General features: G+C 44.1%; 1 protein-coding gene across 1 annotated transcript in view; it reads left to right on the forward strand.

The window, feature by feature from the left end:
• The window catches only part of C2CD3 (C2 domain containing 3 centriole elongation regulator), a gene marked incomplete at its 5' end in the record, with an annotated part of 48,640 nt that overhangs the window by 24,426 nt on the left and 1,988 nt on the right, over positions 1-22,226 (forward strand). The window contains 10 exons of the mRNA XM_082781822.1: positions 1,293-1,913; positions 2,570-2,887; positions 6,224-6,362; positions 7,999-8,066; positions 9,690-9,895; positions 10,333-10,433; positions 11,265-11,441; positions 12,405-12,622; positions 14,149-15,187; positions 15,606-15,699. Of these exons, the coding sequence (XP_082637948.1) occupies positions 1,293-1,913; positions 2,570-2,887; positions 6,224-6,362; positions 7,999-8,066; positions 9,690-9,895; positions 10,333-10,433; positions 11,265-11,441; positions 12,405-12,622; positions 14,149-15,187; positions 15,606-15,699 (2,981 nt within the window). The remainder of the gene's footprint in view (positions 1-1,292; positions 1,914-2,569; positions 2,888-6,223; positions 6,363-7,998; positions 8,067-9,689; positions 9,896-10,332; positions 10,434-11,264; positions 11,442-12,404; positions 12,623-14,148; positions 15,188-15,605; positions 15,700-22,226) is intronic.

Below are 22,226 nucleotides of genomic sequence, written 5' to 3' on the forward strand. Positions count from 1 at the left end.
CCAATGTTCCAAGTACATGCTATTGTGATTGCTTAAAACAATTTTGATTCCTTTGGTATTTTTTAGACTAAAGTTCTCTCAGATACTGCACATCTTCATTAAAAATTCCGTATTAGAAAGCTCATAAATGAGATGTTGTTTGAAGATCAGTTTTTAGGGTGTAGGATGTGACTGTCTTGTGCATGAATGATTTATACTCCGTGTGGGGCAAGCTGTTGAACTCTGTGATGAGTAAACTTTATACTGCTAACATGGATTTTTTGGAAACTGCAAGAGAGCAGCCAGTTGCACCTTATTAAGAGTAAGGCACTGTATGGACTAGAAACTGGAGAAACTTGTACCCATCAATTGACAGCTGAACTGCCTGAAGGAATATTAACCTGCTTAATATTTTATTTGGTGCTCTTCATTTTCAAGTTTAAGATGGAAAGTTTAAGAGTTGTAGTGTTCAGTGGAGGACCAACTTTTGAGACATCAAAGCTAGAAACAAAACTTAGATTAGAAAGCAGTTGAATTAACTTTAAAAAAAAAATAAATGTAAGATACAAACTAACATTAGATAGAAGAGGTAAAAACTATGTGTAATATCTTTATTATCCCTCCCATAGGTCAGGTTGCTCAAAGCTCCATCTAGCCTGGCCTTGAATGCTTCCAGGGATGGGGCATCCACAACTTTTCTGGGCAGCCTGTTCCAGTGCTTCACCACCCTCTTAGTAAAGAACTTCTTCCTTATATCTAATCTAAATCCACCCTCTTTAAAACCTTAAACTCCTTGTCCTATCTGTGCACTCCCTGATAGAGTCCCTCCTCATCTTTCCTGTAGGAAATGATGTTTTCATTATCATAATGATGATTTTCATTAACATAATGATGTTTTCGTTATCATCTTGTTTATTTCCACTTTAATTTCAGTTAATTTCATTTTCTCCAACCATGAAGTCTTATTTTTAGGAAAATAGGAATGGAAATTTTCAGGAAAATGGGAAGAGAGGAGGAAAAAACTGAGAACACCTAATTTTATAGTTGGAAATTCATGGGATTCATGGAGATTTCATTGTAAAATGAGTATTGTTAGTGAAATGGAAAGTAAAATGCTTTTTGGATCAGCACTACCTGGGAGGTTGTCTGAGGTCTAACATTTTGCTGCTTTTTCAGGCTAGAAATGAATTCCAAACTCACAAGAAATAGATGCTTCGAGTACTGGTTCTTGACTGCTGACCAGAGTGCAGAAATTCTTTTGCTGATGTTTTCAGAGGGTAGGAAAAGTCTAATGATGATCTCTTCTCCTGAAGGTATTACAGGCTGGTACCCCGTCACCCTAGCTGAAGATGCGATGCCTTCACACCGCACGAACATCATGCAGGCCATTGGGGGAGGACTGGAGCTTTCTGTGACTTTTGCTCGTCACGGTGACAGAGAGCATGTTTTGGAGGCCGCTAAGCTTCTGGGATGGAACAGCGAGGAAAGCCCTGAGGACAGTTTGGATGAGAGTGACGAGTGGGAGCAGAGGGACAATCCGGTGGCTGTGACCATTTCAACCCCCAGAGTGTGGCTGCCTGTCCACTGCGTGCTGCTCGCAGGGCAGATGCACCTGAACAGGAGCACTTACTGCTACCTCAGGTATAAGCTGTACGATCAGGAAGCCACGTGGACGTCACTTAGGAGGCCAAAACTGAGTGAGGACGCGAAGAACGTCACGGTGAACTTTAAGAAACCAAACAAGCTGACCCTCAGGAAGAGCCAAGGGCTGATTTGGTTCTTCAGGGAGGAGAAATTAGAAATCCAGGTGTGGTGGGCATACGGGAAAGAAAATGACGTGGAAAGACCACTCGATACAGATCGTCTCATCGGATCCGCCTATGTTGACCTCGGAGCATTAGCAGAGAGGTCAAGGGCAACACTGAGTGTTGGTGGTAAGTTCATAAAGAACATTGTCATGTTTTAGTCTTCTTTATTTGATGTTGCTTAAATCCATAGTCGAGAAAAAAATGTACTTACACCCTTTACGTCCTTTATATATCAACTCTTCATTGAAGATAAACAAGGTTCGGATGCTTGCCCCTCTGGATTCAAAACCTAGCAAGTTCAAATGGGTGCAAAATTGGTAGCAATGATTGATAACAGGGAATGCAATTAGCCTAGCTGGATTAATGAGGAATGTTCCTTGAGAGTGGCAGTTTGGGCATCGTAGTGGAGTGAGAATAAAATATCTCAGGAAGGCTGAATGTTTGTAGGCAGAGTAAAAATGCAAAATAAATCAGAACAAAAGCAAGAGAAGTTCGTGTGTATGCAGAGGTGCTCTTCACAGGACTCTTAGGAAGTTGACATGTTTTAAAACAGCAATGTGAACTACTAGCAACAAAATGAAGTGCACCTTTTGGAGGTTTGGTCATTATTTTTACCTTTCCAAGCTGAAACTCTTCACTAGGTGATACTTTGCTTAGACGTTACACTGAAAACCAAAATTAATTCTGCTGAGATATCTTAAAACAATGAACTGGACCAGCTTTTTCAAGATCCTATCCTTTCTTTCTCTTCGTTAGCTGGTTGTTTGTGAATTCTCTTGCAGGAGTTTACCCGTTGTTCAGATGCAATGCTGCAGACCTAGCGGGGGCTGCTGTACGTGTTCACGTTGCCCTTTCTTCCACTTCTGCTGCCCTGACCAGCAGACTTCACTGTGCTGAGGAGTACAGCAGTGGTGAAGATGAAAGCACAGAGAAAGCACCTGATCCGAGCCAACAGGTCCCTGAAAATCACTGTCAGAATCTGGATATCGTAAATTCAGAAATCAGCAGTGAGAAACCACAAGAAGGCGATGTGGAGTTTCTGGAGAACACAGTTGCTGTCAATATCCTGGTGGAAAGAGCAATGCACCTAAGTTTAAAAGGTAAACCACCACCAGCAGCCTTTTTGTTGTTGTTGGCTTTGTTTGTTTTTAATTTCTGTATATGTGTGTGTGTGTTTTTGTTTGTTTCTTGGGTTCTGCTCATTACAGGTACTGCAAGAAACAATTTACAGACAAAAAGCCCAGGAATTTTCTTCCATCTTACTCCAGGAGTGAATAAATGCAGCGGGTTTTGATCTTGGCTGGCCATATTGCAACCCTGAGACCATTGCATCATAGTATGAGTAGAGGGGAAGCAGGAATTTAAACTATTCAGCCTATCTCTATGAATAAAAACCAAACTATAAATGATACCACGTTCCCTGTTAGAGCTGACAGCTGAATTCTGCAGTTAAGAATTATCTGAATAACTTAACCCTGAACTCCTCCTGTCTCAAAGACTCTTGCCAATTTGCATTTTTAGCAGATCATCAATTTGTAAAGCTGGCTTATTTGTGCTATCTGGAGGCTGCCAGCCGCAGCACGGAGGAAGGGCAGTGTAAGGGCAGAGCAGTGTGAACTCCCCCAGGCTCGTCACTCTGCTCGGTGGGAATTACAGCGAGGTGGCCACTCGCTGTGCTGAGCATGACCAAAGAATTTCCTTCGCTTTAAAATTTATGCTAAGCATATTAAAATATTCCTGCCTAGCGAGCAATGCTTGGTTCTGGATGCAGTAAGGTAAGGTGGGGAGTTTCCAGTTTCGGAAGCCTTGTTTGCCTCGAGTTGCAGTCTATAAATGAATCTTGTTTAGTGAAGGTGAGAAGTGTCCCACCCTTCACCTTGGGCACCTTTAATGCTGCACGACTTGCTCACTTTGTGTTTGCTCAGCACTCGGAGTGCTCAGGTCTCTTTTGGACCATTAACATACAGATGCAAATATGCAGTGTTACCAAATATAAATAAGGGACTGACTCGAGGTGAGCTTACTGGACGTGTCTCTCTTAAAATCAACTAGTTCCTAGTCCAGGTGACATGCCAGAAAAAAGCCCTCACCATTTTCTGGTCTCCCAGCTAAAGAGAGTCAAGTAGAAGCCATAATTTAATTCATTCTGATCCATAGTGAGCCCCACAGGTGGCTTTTTTATAATCAACAATTCTATAATCCTTTAGAATTCATCGTCTTTGGAAACTTGATGCAACATTATTTGCTACTGCAAAGTTTGGGGAGTGATAAGGAGGTGTTTTTTGATGGTGTACACTGTGGCAATGTTTCTGTCTTCAAACGAATTATCTTCTCTTGCTATTTTTGGAAGCAACTCCCTGCGAGACAATGGATACACTGGAACAGTGCATATAAATAAGCTGGTTACAACAAGAATTGGCATTCTTCAGGATAAACATTTCATTACCATGTTACAGATAAAAAGGCTAGAATACGTTTCCAATCCAGTAGGTAATGGGTGCCAAACTTCCTGCAGTTTTGGAAGAACTGCAGGATGCACAATTTACAAAAATTGAGTCAAGTTACAAAATGTTTTCCCAAATCTCTTGATATTTTTTTTTTGTATTCTGAAGTCACTTTTCCTTTTTTTTTCTTTTTTATCCATCTTCCAGAAATACAAAGAAACGAAACTAAATTTCATAACATCAGGAAGGAATGAAATTCCTTCTGCTTTGACTACAAAAAATTGATTTTTTTTTTTTTTTTTAGGTCTGCCTTTACATGCAAGAGGCAGTGAGCTGGTCTAGACAGGTCCTGCTCGTGTCTCTAAGCTGATCTCACATAACCCACGCCTGTGTTTGACTTGCCATGTCTATACTCTTGCCAAACTGAGAGCAGTTCTGTGTGGCATGTTTTAACTGAAGCCATTTTTCATATTAATTTTTTTTTTTTTAAATCCTTTTCTTAGGTAAATCTTCACAGTTAAGGGATAATAAGTGAGCAGTAACTCCGTAAGCTACAGCAAACCAATCACATTTATTTTCATGGCGAATCAGACTGCAGGAGAAAAAAGATTTTTGTAGTTAAATGAGGTTCGTACTGGCAGGTTTTGATCATTTTGGGCAGCAAAGTCTTAGGGAAGTCCAAAGCCACATGCAGAGTCCTTGGAAAGCAGAGCCGAGGAAGCAATCTGTAACAAGGGGGCGGTGTTTGATGGCAAAGTGTGACCTCGTTTCCCCTTGGCTAAATCCTTTTCTCCTAGCAGATTTTGCCAGCTACCGATTCACCATCTCAGCAGCTCCATTAGCAGTAAAAAGCTTCCACAGCTCTGCACCCTAACGTACTGCAGCAAATTAATCCCACTCAAGTGACAGTGACTGAGAGGGACCGAGCCTGGAGGCAGGGTCACATGCAGAGAAGTAGCAGGGAGGTAGAAATCTTCTGATTCCTTCTCTGAATTTCCTTGGCATGTCACTGTCCCCCGCCGAGGCCCTGAGGTTCCTTTTTGAGCTGTAATTCAGTGCAGGTGACTGTGTAATTTCTGCATCTTTCATTCAATGCTTTCTAATCCATAATATCCAGCAGCATCTAGGGAATAACAAGCTCCATCCCTTAATTTGATCCTGTGATCCTCTGATTATAAACTACCTGCCTCTAAGTGCAAGCACAGCCAATTATATCAGGCTAACTCATTCATTACGTGTTTTCTCACGAGTGTTTTCCCAGCTTATTTCAGGACAAATGAGGGAGAAAGTGGTCATGTATCCAGCCCTGGGCTATGCTTACGCAAGGAATTTCCTAAAGCTTTCATAGGTGCATTGCAGAGTGAATTGCAGCTCTAGCTGCTCAGCTTAGCCATCACAAAGATCCAGTTTGGGTATGGATTAACACCAAATTATTTAAAACCAAATTAAGTTTTTGCTGAAGCTACTTCATGCAACTTCAGCTGTGTAGCTCCCTGGACTAGGGCATGAAGATGATTTATTTTTCCTTCCTTATCTTTGATGGTTTGACCAAAATATTAAGGCCTCATCTACATGACATTTATTTATTTCATTTTTTCTCAAATTTCCCACTGATGCAGTAGCAGGGCTGGTAGGAGCACACAAGCACTTTCTTAGTAATCAAGTGCTGGAAGAGGGTCCCAGGGATCTGGGCATTATTCCTAGCTTTGCTTCCGACTTCTCAGATGATCTTGGGCAAACATTTTCTCTGTTCCTTCCATAAATATTCCAGTTTCTGTTCTATGAAAGGCTCATGTAATGTTTGCCCCTTTTTGTAAACATAAAGCATTATCAGCTCCACCAGTGAAAAGGAGCATTTCCTAGATGCTGAATTTACTTGTTAATGAACAGTTTTTAACTGCTGATCTACCTTTACTTTTTTTTTTCCACAGAAATTATTAAGAAGCTTTTTATCCTTTGGCCAAACCTGAATTTAATTCCGTGTCATTTCAGGGAGCCCTCTCACAGAGCGTGAAGTAACAGCACCCAGCAGCTGTGTGACGTTCGCTGTTGCTGGCGCGGATGCTCCAGTAACCACCTCGGTGATAGAAAACACAGACTCGCCCGTCTGGGACTTCCAGCAGCAAGCCAGGTACGAGGTGTGGACTCGCACAGACGTGCTCGCAGAGCCTCTGGGTCTGACAGCCAGTGGCTAAGTGTGAAAATAACACACCCAGTTAGGGGTGCCTTTCTGCCTACTGCTTTATTTCCTGCTCATGGGTTTTATCAGCCTTAAGCTTAGACTCCCTTTCATTCAGAAGCTCCAGCAAGCTCCAAAAGGTGCTTTGGCCAGCTTTGAAGAGCAGTCTTGTTCAGCTTCTCTCAGCTACAAATGCTTATTTCCACGTTCTGCAATTGCCACATGCTTACCCTGGGTAAAAAGTTATGTGAGGAAGCTTGATCTTAAAGCTAACATGAGGAAGGGCATTTTGAACCGTGGCTACACTCCATTTTTGCGGCTTAAGACCTTGGTGAGTCAGTTTGCTTCCACTCATCTGTAGTTTCTCCATCTAGAGGAAGGGGCTGGCCATGGCTAAAGGTCTCTTGGGAAGATTCATTAAGATTTGATCAGGTTTCTTGGCTTTTTCTGTACATTTTACTTCGTTTCATGCCTCGAAATTACACCCTGCTTCAGGACCAGAGCTCTCAGGTGGGATTCACCTAATTTTTTCTATACGGAAGTTAGGTTTCTGACTCAGAGTTGTTCACCCTTGGCTTTCTGTGCAGTCACAGAGATGCGTGCACCTCCAGTCAGTGTGTCACTTCACCTGTGTTAGAGGCCAGTCTTAGAGCAGGATAAAATTCCTTCCAGGAGCCTCTTTCTCTCCTGTGACTGACAAATCAGTACAGCAAACATAGCTCAGATGGCTCAAACATATCAGAGCCTAGGTTGGAGCAGGCGAATTGACCACTCCAAAGCACCTCAGCTGATCAATTTATACCTAGTAATAGTCAGCAACAAACCTGTGTTTGCAATCTTGCTTCTCCAGTGCTTCTATACCACATCTTAAATTAATGCCAAAGCAACAGCCAAGGGTGTTTTCTAAACTAGGTGAAACAAGTCAGATACAGGCAACAGAAAAGCATATTCAGTTTATTTTGTCCACCACAAAATGCTTGTGAATCACTCAGTGCTTGCAGTCCCTCCTGTGACTGCCCAGGAGTGGGCTTTTTCTACCAGACTGAGTCGGGTTTTTGGCTTTAGGGAATTGTAAGATGAAGGTGAAACCATTGCAGGACTGATAGCTGAAGATGAAAGGTTTGTTTCAGAGGTTGCTTGTGCCCCAACTCATATCTGAATTGCTTTAAGCAACTTAAAAGCTGCTCTGCTAAGATATTTGTCATTTCATTGTTCAGGGTTTGTTTTGTTTTGTTTTCCATAAATCAGTTTCATATCTTGCAGCTTTCAACCATAACCCCAGTGTTTTGCTGTCTCTGTACTTACTGAGGCATGAGACTGTTTCTCTTTCCTAAGATTCCTTGTGGTTTCCATCTCCTAACTTTTAAATCTACAACAAGACTGAGGAGAGGGAAATAACTTCTTGAATAATCAAAAGCCCAAACCACGTAAAATAGTTGAGGACTTGGCAAATTCTTACTTTTTTTCTGCTCCAGGACGAAACTGATTTGTCTGGGTAAATACAATGGCACTGAATCTTCAGAGATGTTTTACTGTACTTGCTCTTTTTCCTACTTCACATAACAAAATATCATTTTCTTCTTCACAGATTATCCAAAGAACTTCTGCTGGATCCACAGCAAACCTTGGTCTTCAAAGTGTGGCACAAAGCAGCAGGTAAAATATGTAGGGCTCTGTTGAGAGGAGAGCTTTTCTGCATCCCTTTCCTTGGGTGACTTGAAGTAAATTCAAGATTGGAATTGTAAAAATACTTTTGGCCTTGCTCTAGAAGAATGCTGTAGATAAATGCACACTGATTTCCTGCCCCTCAGCATCCTTCTTTTTCCCTATTTATCTTCTGGCAAGGTTTGGTTCATTTGCATTTCCATTTTTTTAATTTGACAGCGTTTTAGAGGCTGGATTTTGCTACCAAACATACATTCTTTACTGTGTTTTTCATCTGCTATTGCATTCAAATAATGTTATAGTGGCATGGGTATGTTTTAAGAATTATTTTTGTTTCCAGTATTAGCAGTCACTGGGCCAGTTGGGGGCCTAATAACAAATACAAGCTTTTTGTAAGCACTTTTACTAAACCTTCTATATATTGTTAAATGATAAAAGTTCCTGCTAACGGGTCAAATTGGTATTTTCTTGTCTTGCTGCTAGCCCAGATACGTCAATATTTAATGGATACCAGCCCAGCACATGTTTAAAAGTCTGTGTGTTTATTGCTGGGAAGACAGCCCTACTTCTTTACTTCAAACATCTAAAATGCAATCTTTAAAATCTGGATCTTTTCCCCCATTTCTTTTCATGTATTAAAGTTCAGCTGGCAGAATTTTTGCTTCAAAAATAAACTTCCTGTGTTACTCAGCCTTTCTCTGCTTTATGCAGAGTGCTGTGTGTACACAGCGATCCTCCTGCCAATCCTTCTCCCTGCCCTGGCCTTTCATTTTCTCTGCAGAGACATTTTTAGCTGAATGCAATTGCTAAGATAATCCAAATAACATCCTCTTCTTGGGTAGGATTGTTTGTTCTGCACTTCAGATAAATTTGCAAGACAGAAAAGACAAAATGCTGCACAGGAAACGAAACAGTGTAATGCCAGCGGGCAATTTTTGAAAGCTTAGGCAACACGAGAAGGGAAGAAATGTGAGTTTCTGAAGTGAAAATGCAATTCTGGAGGCTGAATGCATTTGCTGAGGTCATCAGATCGGCTTTCGGGTTCATTTTTACAAGCCTCTGGCTGTCTTTTATTTCTAGTCCATTTTCAAACTGAATATTTTTCACTTTATTCTAACCCTTTGTTAACTAGCCCTTCTGATAAAGTGCTGCATAGACTGGGAACTACCTTCGTGTCCTTCCTTACACCTGCAGCAAGGCCCCTGTTCTGCTGTGAGCTACCTGTGTCAGCATTCAGGTTATCAACAACCACAATAGGGACAGACATTTTGGCTTATCTGCAGGGACAAAGCTGTTTTAATTGCTTGAAACAATTTTTTCTTCTCAGCCAGACACCATAGGTATCTTAGTTTGAAGGCTGGTAAAAAAAACAAATCTAAGTCTCTTTGTAGTTTCTTAAACCCTATTCTTAACACCACTTTTTTTTTTTTCACTCTTTTCTTGTTCTTTACCTCATGAGAGCTGTCAGCCTTTAACCCTTTTTTCTTTTTTTCTTGAGTTTTATAAGATGTCTTTCCCTTTCAAGGCCTATATAACTGACTTTTTGGCATTTCTGAAAATGTTTCCCTTTCATACAGCTTAAATTAATATGTGCTTTATATTCTTCTTCCTCAGAGACTGAGCGGGTGATAGGATTTGCATCTGTGGACCTTTCTCCTCTTCTTTCTGGCTTCCAGCTGGTGTGCGGGTGGTACAATATTACAGACTTCAGTGGGCAGTGCCGAGGACAGATCAAAATAGCAGTTTCCCCCCTTCAAAACATAAATAACCTCAAAGAAGAAAAGCAGGCAAGGATTCGGACCCAGACTCCAAATTCTTCAGTATGTACCTGGCTTTCTTACCCTGTGCCTAGCTGCTTAGATTCCTAATAATCAGCACTGACTCCAGGTTTCTAAAGAAATGAACAAAAGACACAAAATCCATTCTTTAAAAATATGCCACATTTCCCTTTTTATGCCTGCTTTATACAGGAAGGTTGGAACTTTCCAGTTCCAAATTTACATTGGAAGCTGTGGTTACAAATGAATAAAGGTTTAAAACAGCCTTCCTGTATTTTGATATTTGAATCTGCCTCCTAATAAATGTTTCTGAAATAAGAGTGTTGTTAAGAGGTATTTTGGCTCAGTGATGCAAAATCCTTCAAAAATTTAAATTCAGAAAGCTTAAGTTTTTGTTTGTTACCTCAGCAAGACAGTACTTTAATTTATTTATTTTCTTACTGTGGAAATCTCACCTGTGGTGTTTCTCTTTATTCCAGGTGAAAGACAGCTTCCCAGTATCTCCCAGTAATGTTTCAAGCTTTTCCAAGCAGATGTCAAATACCTTGTCAAAGGAAGTTAGTGTTCCTACTCGAGAACCGTAAGTCAACTGGCTATGGGTCTTTTTGATCATTCTGGGGACTCAAAAGTCCACATATCTGAAAACATAAAGCCCTGTCAGAGGTCTTTCCCTGTGTTTGGACTGAAAGATTTTACCAAATTCCCTTTACCAGTGAGCAGGTAGCCCAGGAGATGGCAGTCTTGGGGCCTTTCTACAAAATCCACATCTTTTTCTCACTGATGATACCTGATTGTTGCATTTTCAGCTTTCTGCTTTAGGATTTATCATATGCCAATTCTAAAATTGGCAGTTATTTCTTCCAAGCCTTTATAAGAATATTTTTTTTACAGTAAGAAGTTAAAATTGAGTGTTAGTGGTGTATCCCCTTAATTTTGCCATACCTCCTGGCTGGTGAAATGTGGTATTGCACATTCCAGGACTAGGACTGTCAGATATCCTGCAGAAATTCTGCTCAGTGTCCCTTAAAACAAGCACCAGGGTGTGTTTATGTAGCTAGCAACATGCGAGAGAGCATGTTAATTCATGCTTGATTTATTTAGCATATGTAAGAGGTGATACTTCTCCTGTACATGCCTTTGAAATTTAGAGGGTCCGTGGGCCAGCATTATTTGGCCTGAACAGCCAGACTGACAGCTGCTGGTGGGTGTTGTGAATCCCCTATCAGCTGCAGGGTTTTTTTTGTTTTACTGTAAATCTGAAACACTCAGTAAATCCCATTCTTGATGACATTTGGAAAAGGTAGTTTCACCCACCGGTGGCTCTTTAGTGTGCTTAAAGCTGTTGCATGTTCTTAGTGAGCAGACTTCCCAAAATCAGAGGTCTCAAACTGCTTTCTGTGGTTAAATGTAGGCCTGTTCCGAGCAGAATTAATTCCCCTAAGACGCACGCACCTCGTCATGAAGAGCATATGCAGAATGTGCGCAGATTTCACGAGTCCTTGCAGCAAGCGGAGGGAAACGCACAGCGGGCAGCCAAGGTGGACTCGTTATCGCTGTCATCACGTGCTTCTCTTCTAACTGCTCTCAGGTAAGGCAGAGCTGTAGCCAAAATAGTAATGCAAAGCCTTAGATTTGCACAGCGGAGCTTGAAACTCAAGAATTCTTGTGTTTTAAAGGAAATGAAAATATACAGTAACTGATTAAAAGTTATCAGTGATGTAGCTGTGATTTACAGCAGGATGAGATGAAATTGGAAAAGCAAGGACTGGGGAGCAAATCAGCATTAGGACTGAGGAGCTCTAGCAATGCAGTGAGTCTCCAAAGGGAAACAGTAAGAGCAGTGTTTTCAAATCTAGATGGAATGCTTCGCTTTTTCCATCTCTGTTCATCTGCAACGCAGCACACACTGTTAAGCCAACAGTCCTTTGAGTTTCTTTTCATGGACAGAAGGACAAGCCTGCAAGCCCTTTCATCGTGCGTGTAGCTGGATGTCCTTTCCCAGCAGGATGCCTTTATTCTTCCTAGAAGCACCTATTTTCCTTTTGACTAGATTCCAGGTTTATAGATCAGGTCTAAATTTTGGGAGAAAAAAATTCATTATCTATAGGAATATGGGACTGCAAGAGACTCTGAGTCATTCCACCCCTTCCCCAGCTACCACAAGCAATATATCATAAAATCCTTAGAACTTCAGCAGATATAAATCCTTAGATTTTTATCATGCTCAGTCATAAAGTCAAAGTAATAACGTTGCCGTTAACACTTCTGCTGGAAGGTCATTTCCAATCCAACTTTCTTTGAGTGAGTACATTTAAAACTAGCTCCTTTTTTTTTAACTTCCAACCTAAATTTGTCCTTGAGAAAGCATCCTTTTGCTTAGGTAGAGCAACCTCAGCATTCATCTACTGATCTATTTTTCAGTAATAATCCTTAGTCCTGTGTTTGCTTATTTACTTGCAGTTGACTGGAATGATACAAATAGAACCAGCCTGCTGTAGGTTGGTTGTGGTTTTGGGTTTTGCTTTTATCAATTTTTTACCACTGCTTCCAGAAACAACTTGAGTGAGCTGGATGAGGTTCAGAGATACTTCAGTCAGAAGCTGACCAGGTCTTTTCCTGACTTCAGTTACGGTAACACACCCAAACCAAGCCACGAAGAGCAGGAGAGTGATCATCAAGGCGTGAGGAGCCGAGAAGCGCATCCCAACGGATACCATCTTCTGAAAAAGTCGAGTCAGTTGGTGTCTCAGGTCAGCAGCCTCATCAATGGTAAGTTGGCACTTGGCCTGGAATTTTTGATCAGCAGCTGCCTTAAAATATCTTCAGATTTCTCACGTAATCGAGGCCAGTCCCTGGTGTTGGTCACCAGCATGTGTTAGTCCACTGGGGGAATGCTTGAAAGAGATTTTCAGACTTCTTTCAGTGGTGATAGTGTTGAGTTGAAACACCCTCAGAAGTCAGGTTAGATGGGAATGAAGGCCCTCACGAGATACAGCCTAAATTCTACCGAAATTTTAGCATCTGTTCAGAAAAAGGGGTGTCCACAGGATGGTTCTGAGCTGAGCCTGTGGCTCTTTGCTGAGAGGAATTGGCATAGATCTGTTTGCACATGAAATTTATGCCCGATGATGAACAGCAAAAATAAAGCTCTTATAGTAGGTGAGACAAAGCTCTCAGTAAGCAGCTTATTTTCTATTTATCATACTCATTCCATTTAGTCCTTTACAGGCATCGGTGCAATTAATTTTCCATATTATTAGTACACAGAAAAACATTCTTAACAAGGCCAGGGGATGACACAAAAGTGAAGGAAGTCATATCTCTTTGTATGCCTTGTTTTCAGATCTATATTATTTTTACTTTGCCTGATGTTTCTCCCAGCTCCATTCTAACTTTCTTCATTAACTGCTTCCTGATTGCACTTAATTTATTTTAGTGTAACCACTCAAGCCACTGTGATGTTACACCAGAGAGAGGCACAGTGAAGAGTAAAACAACTAGGAAACCAAATCAATGCTATTACTTCTAAAATAAAGAAGCTGTGGCTCGGGGAGCTGCCAGTTGGAAAGCTGTTTTGTGCTTTCTGCCTCTAGCTGCCTGCAGGGAAACACCACTTCCAAGAGGTGGAGCTGGAGGGCACGTTTCTGTTATGCCAGAACCTGACCTTTTTGTATTGCCACCTTGATTTTCTCATGTTTTCTTCTTCAGGATTTTGCTTTTTTGTCGTTCTCCTTCTCATCTGTTAATTGTTTTTACTGCTTCTTTACGTACTCTCCTCTACAATCTGTCTCAAACTCTTCCTTCATTTCCAAATGCCCTCCCCCCCTTGCAGTGCCTCGTGGCAAGACTTTTTCACTTGCCTCAGAGTAACAGTACTTTCCTCTTTAACCTAACACTGGCAAACTAATTTTTCAGAGAATTTAAGAATTGAATAGAATCTGTTAACTAGGCACCAAAACCAGGTGATTGTGGCTTTTTAAAGAAATCGTAAAATAAATCCCGAGATTTTCAGGATTTATATTCTCTTAATGTCAAGGCTCCTAATTCAACCATCTTTTTTCAGAACCTGTGTCTGGAGCACAGGCAGCTCCTCATTTTCAGTCCCTTTAATTTTGCCACAACAACTGAACAATAGTCCTGAGTGAATTTCTGTTTTTTGAGTATTTAATTAATAATTGCCCGTCATTTGATCAAAGTTGGTATGTTGAACTGATTTTCTGCAGCAAGCCCAGGTAAATCAGCTGCAAGGCGAATGGTTGCCCTGTGCATTTACTGATGCTGTTTTTATTAATCAGATTTACAGACTATCACTAAAAATAGTAAAGATTCTTCTACTGGGCATCAAGACAACAGCAGAAAGCCGAGTGCTGCTCGTGTACCCCACCAGAAGGGTGGAAAAGCCAGAACTGAAGTGCACCAAGACCAGGGTGAGTCAGACTCAACGAATTCTTGCAGCGATACGCAGCTGCCGTGCTCTTTTGGGAGACACATATTGCAGGAGTTGCTAGACCAAGCTGTCCCTGAAAGCGAGCATCCTTTGCCAACGGACTGCAGAGATGTCTACATCCGGAGAGATGAAGGTGTTTTTGGCACCCAGCCCCACAGCGAAGAAGAATACGAGGAAGATGTTATAGAACCACGAACTCTTAATGAAATAACAACCCTCATGGACAAAACCAGTCCCTGGTCCAGCGTGCTCTCCGAGGTGGAACTGGGCGCTGAGCAGCAGCCCCTAAACGTGAGGCCTGAAGATCAGGGGGATGCAGATTGTTTGCAGAAAGGGAACAGGAGGAGGAGCAGCTCGTTGGCCAGCGTACCACAAGGTGACAACCAAAGCCTGCTCACCACTCTTAGCCCATGCATCAGCCCCTGCACAGAGCAGAGCAGTCCTTGGGCAGGAATAGAAGGCTTGAAGAGCTTGAATGGTGTCACAGAAAAAACTGGGAAGGAGCTACTGCCTTCTGCTCGTTTCTCAGAAGTGCATCGAACAGTTGGTGGCCCTGTAGAAAATGGAAGTTGCAGCTGGGATAGAACGTTTAATGCTAAGCAAATAGAGCAAAATGCAGATTTTCGTGCAGCCTCCGAAGAGCTTCTGGAATTTCCAGGAGTCTTTGGTTTGACCATTCCAAAAACCACAGCGAGAGAGAAGGAAAATGGCGAGGTTTTAGGTGAAGATCGTCAAGATGAGGAAAAAAGTGGTTCCAATGAGATCTGTGCGAAGAGTGTATCTGCCCGAGCAGGCTCAAAAGGAAACGTTGGTGCCTTTTCTGATGACAGCCATGAAGATCCACCACCAGCAGAGTCAGGAAACTCCGAGAAACCAAAAATTGTTTTGTATCCTTCCCCTTCCTTAAGTACAAATTGCATTCAAGGAGCTTACTGCTTAGTTAGAGTTGTGTCAGCCTCGGGAAAGAGAAATTCACTGTGTGGAGCTCTCCCCTGTCAAATAAATCCAGAACTGATGGCCAGGAAAGGTGTGAGAAGTCATATGAAGGATGGTTTGGGTTGGAAGGGGTTTTAAAATCATCTAATTAAGTCCTTGGTGTGTTTCAGGAGTGTAGTGAGGACTTCCTTGCCATTAGTAACCAGCATTCAGTGTTCAGAATGATAGCATAATGATTAAAATTAACGAGTTTCACCATCAGGGATCCACTCAGAGCTGTTACAACGAGGCTCATTGCCCACCTGCAGCCCAGCCGAGCTTTGTGTGGTCACACACTGCCAAAGGTTGTTCCTTAACAGCTCTGCTCAGACCGGAGCCCGTTGTTGTTCCCAACTTCTTCCTTCCACCCCAACAGATGGAAGCCTCCATGAGGATGCTCAGCATTTCTTCTCGTCCTTCCACGGTAAGTGCGGGGCGTCCTTCCCTTTTTTATCCCAGCTTAACAGAATCCAACTGTTCGAGCAGGAATGGAAGCACTTCTCCCTTCCTTTGCCTGCCAGCGCTGAGGTTAGAGGTCGTGACAGCTGCCAAATCAAGGAGAATCTCTCTGATCTCTCTTCTCTCAAGGAGAAGCATTTTCAAATTCATGATTCAACATTGTCAGTGACACTTGTGTTTGTCCATGTAGTCAGGGGGTTGCTCTTTTCCTCCCCTGGAGTCGGTGGAATTACCAGGTGCTCCTCACTTTCTTGTGCTTTATCGTGATATAGGGTGCCTAATTTGGGGGATACCTTTAATTATGACTAATTTATACCTCTTAAATTGGGATAAAATAGGGAGTTTGCAGCAGAGAGCACCTCCTTGAGAGGCATTGACTCCTGATCTTCGATGGAGGGAGAGGGAGTAGTAGAAGTATTTACATGGGCTGATAATTGCTTTTATTGCTTCATAAATGTTTTTGTTTGCATAAACATTCACTTGTTGCAGGGAAGTAGAGACCTTTTTCTTTCCAGAAGGTTTGTGGCTCGGTTGTTTTGGGGTCTAACCGTTACTCCTGTGCAGCCTCAGCAGGGCTGTGGATGTGGATCTCGGTGCTGCACCATGTGGGCCATTTGTTTACTGCTCCCAGAACAGATAACACGTTCGTTCCCCTCCCTGTGACCTATGAAACAAATGCTGTAAGGAACATTTATGTAATCAGAAGCAGCTTGCTTGATCAAACAGAAGAAAAACAGGCAGGGTCTAATAGCTCCAGAGTAGTGGAAACTATTTGAAATTAATGAACATGTTTACAGGCGGGTAAAATGCATGGATTTTTGCTGTTTTGCATTGTTAAAATGATCTTTTTTCTTATTTACACAAGGCTTATCCTTTTCTAAAGCCTTTGAAACTTGTTCCTGATGAAAATACAGAACTCTGTCAGAGCAGTCGCAGTCACAGTGTGCTTTCAGGATCCTTGGATGTAGTTTGACAATAACACCTAGGCTGCAGTATGTCTCAGTGCTCGTTAAGCATGCTTTTCATGCTATATCTAAACACTTCCAATAAAACCCAAAGCAGATAAAATCCCAAAACCCCAAGCAGAATCTCTGCCATGTTTCTCCTGGGGAATCTCCTTTGAATTCCGTGTTCCCCTCTCTCCATACCCCCTTACTCTCTAATTCACTGCCTCTTCCACATTTTGCTTTCTCTGAAAGCTTCTGCTTCCTCCTGGAAGCACCCTGTCCTTCTCTGCATCTGCAAAGCAGAACTCAAACCTACAGTTTGCTGCTAATACCAATTTTATTCTAATTCCCTCTCTGTGCAGTGCTAAGCTTAGTGGCTAGGAACACACCCCTAAAACTGATCAATAATTAGGGAGGATATTAGTAAGACCCTGTTTTTGATATAGCTGACCTTAAACCAGCTTAATTCCAGGAGTAACTAGAGCTAATCTTTTGCAGTATCACTTTTTAGACATCTGTTGAGACAGGACTCGGTGCTGCCCCATGCTATCAGCCACCATCAAGCGCCCGATGTGAAGAGCAGGAAGCTTTACATTTTATGCCAGCGTTACGCCGCCGTTCAGGAAAGCTGCTTTCTCTTATTTTTCTTCCTAGCTAGCGCCGAGGGACCTCAGTTTCTAAATCTGGGTTTGTTTAGTTTCCGCACAGTTCAGCAAACGCCCAGCGTGACGGCGAGGCCGAAATCTGAGCTGTTATCATCTGAAGATCAGCAGTCCCCTGTCGCTCACATGGCGCTTGGCAAGTCTCCCTCCTGGCCTTGCTGGCGTTCCTGACACCTCTCCCCGTGGTGCCTGACTCCCTGCTTTCCCTGCCTTTCTCCACAAAGCGAGGAAAAACCGGTGAGGAGGCGAAGCGGGTGGTCACCTCAGAGGAGATGGCAGAATTTTGAGACAAAAAGGTTTTCCCAAGTCGTGCTGCGAGGACTTGTGGGTCTGTGGTGAGAGGTGCTGCAGCAGCTCAGGCCACGTGGCAGGGACCCGAATTTTTCAGAGCCTCACAAAATGTAAAAAAAACAAATGTTTGACCTTTTTTCCTCCACCACATCAGATTCATGTCCAGTTTCTTGAGGTCCTTCCCGGCTTTCCCGTTCCACTCTTGTCACCTGCTGTGACCCAGCAGGCCAGGTTCGATTTCTGCCCCGTCTCAAGTTCAGGGAGCGGCTTTGCACTTGTCTCCACTCAGCCCTTTTCCCGGCTGGTCCTGATATAACCTGGGGAAAAACTTTGATGCTAAACTTAACGGCATCCAGCACTGTATCGTGGTTACTTTAAAGCTACAACTATTTTTTAATGAATCAGAGCCATTGTGTAGGTGGCCCAGATTATGGTTCAGATCTTCTTACTGGCTGTAACCTCTGGCCTTGCTTCTCCTCCCTCTCTGCCTGAACTGCATTCATATGTTCTGTGCTATTTTATATATTAGTGATGAGTTTTTGAGGCAAAAAAGTCTTTTTAGATAACATCCACTCACACGGAGGGCACTGCAGCGCTGATTCTGGTTAGGGTTTCAGGTAATCACACGCTAGAGCAAAAAAATAAAACATTATTGCAATGAGGTGCTAGCTGGGAAGCCCATGGTAAGGTTTGCTGCCTTTCAGAGTGGCCCAGTCTACTGGTGTGAAGCTGTCTGGGGGGAAAAACAAGTATTTAAAACCAGGAGAGTTAAACTTTGCATTAAAATATCTTTATTTTCTCCTCGCTTCTACAAAAAGGATAAGAAACTTCCATTGAAACCTGTTTTACTCAGCATAAGGAATTATTTTGTATGGCTGTACCTTCAGTGTAGACTAGAAACAACACTTTCATAACACAAACTTAGCACCTTTGAGGTGTTCTAAAACTGCAGCTGGCCTGCAAAGGTCCAAACATCCTTTCTTGGTTTGTTCTTGATCTGCTCCCTTTTCAGTTTCAGCCATGAAAGCTCTCCTTTTTTTTCCTCAAGCAAGTTCCCCAGAGCCAGTAAACTTCTCCTCTTAACCTGCTGAACAGAAATGCTGACGTTCTTCTTCATTTTCGTGATCAGAAGCTGTATTCCCCACGTCTGCCTGGGACAGGGCATGCTGTCTGCGTTGGGACACGAAGCTTTTGCTGTCCAGAAAGCAGAAGTAGGTGCAAGGTCACTGCGTTGTAGCCTATTAACACAGATCTGCTTTCACTCCTGCGTCAGCGTGCAGACAAAACTTGTCCTGCTTGCTGAAAGCAAGGGCTGAAATGCTGCTCGCTGCCAAGGTGCTTACCCAGATTCTCTGACCTTGAAACGAGCCGACCCCCAGGACCTCCAAAATGCCAATAAATCCCTGTGCTTTGCTCGAACCCCTGGTGCACAGCAGGTAGGTAAGCCCAGGCTGGTTTAAGTGTCCTGCCGTATCGCAGCCTCTTCTATAAAAAGGAAAGCAAAGCAGCCTTCTGTGCGTAAGTCCTCTTCTTCTCACATTTTTCCGAGGAAAATGCACCCTAAAAACGCAGCGCTGAGGCCAAAATGCCATGCTAAAAGCTGTGTGTGTAGGGAATTTACATATTTCAAAGAAAAATGGCTGTAAAGGGAAGTACAGGAGTACTGGAGCAAAAACTGGAGCAATAGGATTTTGGGCACCTCTCTCTGTCTGAAAAACCGTGCAAGTGCTATGTTTGCAAGCCCACCTCGTTTACTGGCAGTCAGGAATGTACAAACCACAATCCATCACCTTGGTGTCATCTAACAGCAGCAGGCAGCTGCTCTCCTGTGGTGTTTTCAGTTTAAGAGCACGGGGCTCCTTTGGGGCGAGCCATTGCGCCAGGAGCTTCAAAACATGAGCTGCAAAACACGAGCTGCTGCATCTCCCTGGCAAGCTGTGCCCAGAGAGTCTGTGTACAGCACAAATGCTCGTGAGAGAAGAATTTGGGAACCAGTTTCTAGAAGGCAGGTTCTGCACTGTCCAGGAAACTTTTAGTTTCAGTAATGAAATCTCAAAAGTTCTCCATCAGACAACATAAACCTGCTCCAATAGAAACCCGCATCTCCTGTAGCATCACACGTAGCTCCCACATGGGAATTCCTTGCTGTGTTTGGGTTGCTTTGGCTTTTTTTTAGGCCTTTCTGGTTGAAGGGATGAGGCAGTCCGTGTAAATTCTTTGCAGCTACATAAAGCTGGTGGTCAGGAGCGGATGCTGCCTTGGCACACTGACATTGGAAGCCTTTCACCAGCCCTGAGCTCTCCCTGTGAACATTTTTCTCCATGAACAGCTAACGAATGCTGCACAGAGACCAGAGAGCCAGCGTGAGCCAACACGGAGGTTTCAGCTGTTTCCCAAACAGTTTGCTCAGGGAGCAGGGTGGCAAGAAAAAGCTGCTGACCCGTCTTCTCTGGACAGCCTTGAGCAGAGTAAAAAGGAGGTGGGGTGGCCAGCGAGCACCTCTTTTTCCTCGCTTTTAAGCTCCTGATGTTGCCAGGTGTGTGTTTAATACCTCTCAGCTTCTTACGTTTGGTTGAGGCAAGGTTATCCTAGAACAGAGAGAAAAACAAAGGATTCTTGTAAATATCGATGTGTATTTTTCAGGATGATAAGAATTGATGCTGTTTTTAGAGGATCACAGGCCCTAGCTGTTTTCCTGGGTGGTCTGAAGTCTTTTGTAGCACTCTGTGTGTCATTTACATCATTCACAGTACAAAACGGGGACTTGGTTTTTAGTTACGATCATTTAGAGCTGGTTTGTTGTGAGCCTTTTCTGCACTGCTGGATGTGAAGGCAAGCGAGCTGTTCCCACCCGTGTCATCCTTTTTATGGACCAGGCAGCCAGCGAGCAGCGCTGTCGTCTCAGTGAGCGTTACCCAGCACAAGAAAAAAACAGACTGCTTGCTCCTAAAAAAGCCGTTTTCCTCCCCAAACACCGCCCTGAGGCGGGGATGGAGGAGGCAGCCCGGGGATGTGGGCCAAAGGCCGGGCTGGTGTCAGCTTTCCCAGCCAGCGCCGGCCTCCAGGAGAGCCTCAGCCCTGTGGGCAGCGAGGTCCCAGCCCCGCACCGCACATCCCACACGGGCACCCGGGGCTGGGTCCTCAGCTGCCTCAGCACCCCAAATGTGGGGCTCGTTGGTCTAGGGGTATGATTCTCGCTTAGGGTGCGAGAGGTCCCGGGTTCAAATCCCGGACGAGCCCTTCTCTTTTGGGACACCAAGGCCAACGGCATCGGGTTTGTGTGGCCAGCAGGGCCTCTGCTCACAGGGAAGCAGGGCCAGGAGCAGAGGGAACGGCCTCGAGTTGTGCCAGGGGAGGCTCAGGTTGGCAATGAGGAGACATTTCTGCTCAGCAAGAGCGGTCAGGCCTTGGGACGGGTTGCCCAGGGAGGTGGGGGAGTCCCCGTCCCTGGGGGTGTTCAAGGAGAGCTTGGACGTGGTGCCTGGGGACAGGGCTTGGTGGTGACATTGGTGGTAGGGGGAGGTTGGAACAGGCGATCCTGGAGGGCTTTTCCAATTAATTAGGTTTTTAACATTAGGTTTTCACTGAAATGGGAGTTGCTTTGTGTGCTAAAACCCCATGTTTAGTGGCACTGTGATATCTGTGAGGAAGTCCAGCTGCTGGGGGGTCCGACCCCCCTGCCAAAGCAGTTCCCTACAGCAGGCTGCCCAGGTGGGCATCCAGACGGGCCTTAAATATCTCCAGAGACCCCACAACCTCCCTGGGCAGCCTGTCCCAGTGCTCTGTCACCCTCACCTCTTTTTTCGTGTTGGTTTTCTCTGTGATTCTGTAAAGAGCAAAAATCAAAGCAGCACATGAGGGATGGAAACATTTAAGGGGAAATTATCCAACTGGTTACAGCAGCGAGCTGTGGTGGGGAGCATCAGTCCTCCTGCCTGCCAGGCCGGTGCAGGACCAGGCCGGGTCAGCACAGCCAAAGATTAAATTTGGGAGATGTCGGTGTGGGGTGACAGCCTCTTGGCCTTGTTTGTGTGTGACAAGTGGAACTGGTGTTAAAGCAGCTTTAGGCTCTTCCCGAGCCTCTCATCCCTCACCCTGGGCTCCAACAAGCAAAGCTACACCCAGCCCGTGCAGGGCAGGGCCGTATTTTGTCCCACAGACCTCTTTTCCTTCACCAGCAGAGCTGTCACAGAGCTACCACTCGGCGTGCTCGCCGTCTGAACCTGGCAGAAGAATAAAACGGACTGCTTGCTCCTAAAAAAGCCGTTTTCCTCCCCAAACACCGCCTTGAGGCGGAGATGGAGGAGGCAGCCCGGGGATGTGGGCCAAAGGCCGGGCTGGTGTCAGCTTTCGGAGCCAGCGCCAGCCTCCGGGAGAGCCTCAGCCCTGTGGGCAGCGAGGTCCCAGCCCCGCACCGCACATCCCACACGGGCACCCGGGGCTGGGTCCTCAGCTGCCTCAGCACCCCAAATGTGGGGCTCGTTGGTCTAGGGGTATGATTCTCGCTTAGGGTGCGAGAGGTCCCGGGTTCAAATCCCGGACGAGCCCTTCTCTTTTAGGGCACCAAGGCCAACGGCATCGGGTTTGTGTGG

The sequence above is a fragment of the Aythya marila genome, assembly GCF_965140915.1.
Source record: "Aythya marila genome assembly, chromosome: 1".
NCBI lineage: Eukaryota > Metazoa > Chordata > Aves > Anseriformes > Anatidae > Aythya > Aythya marila.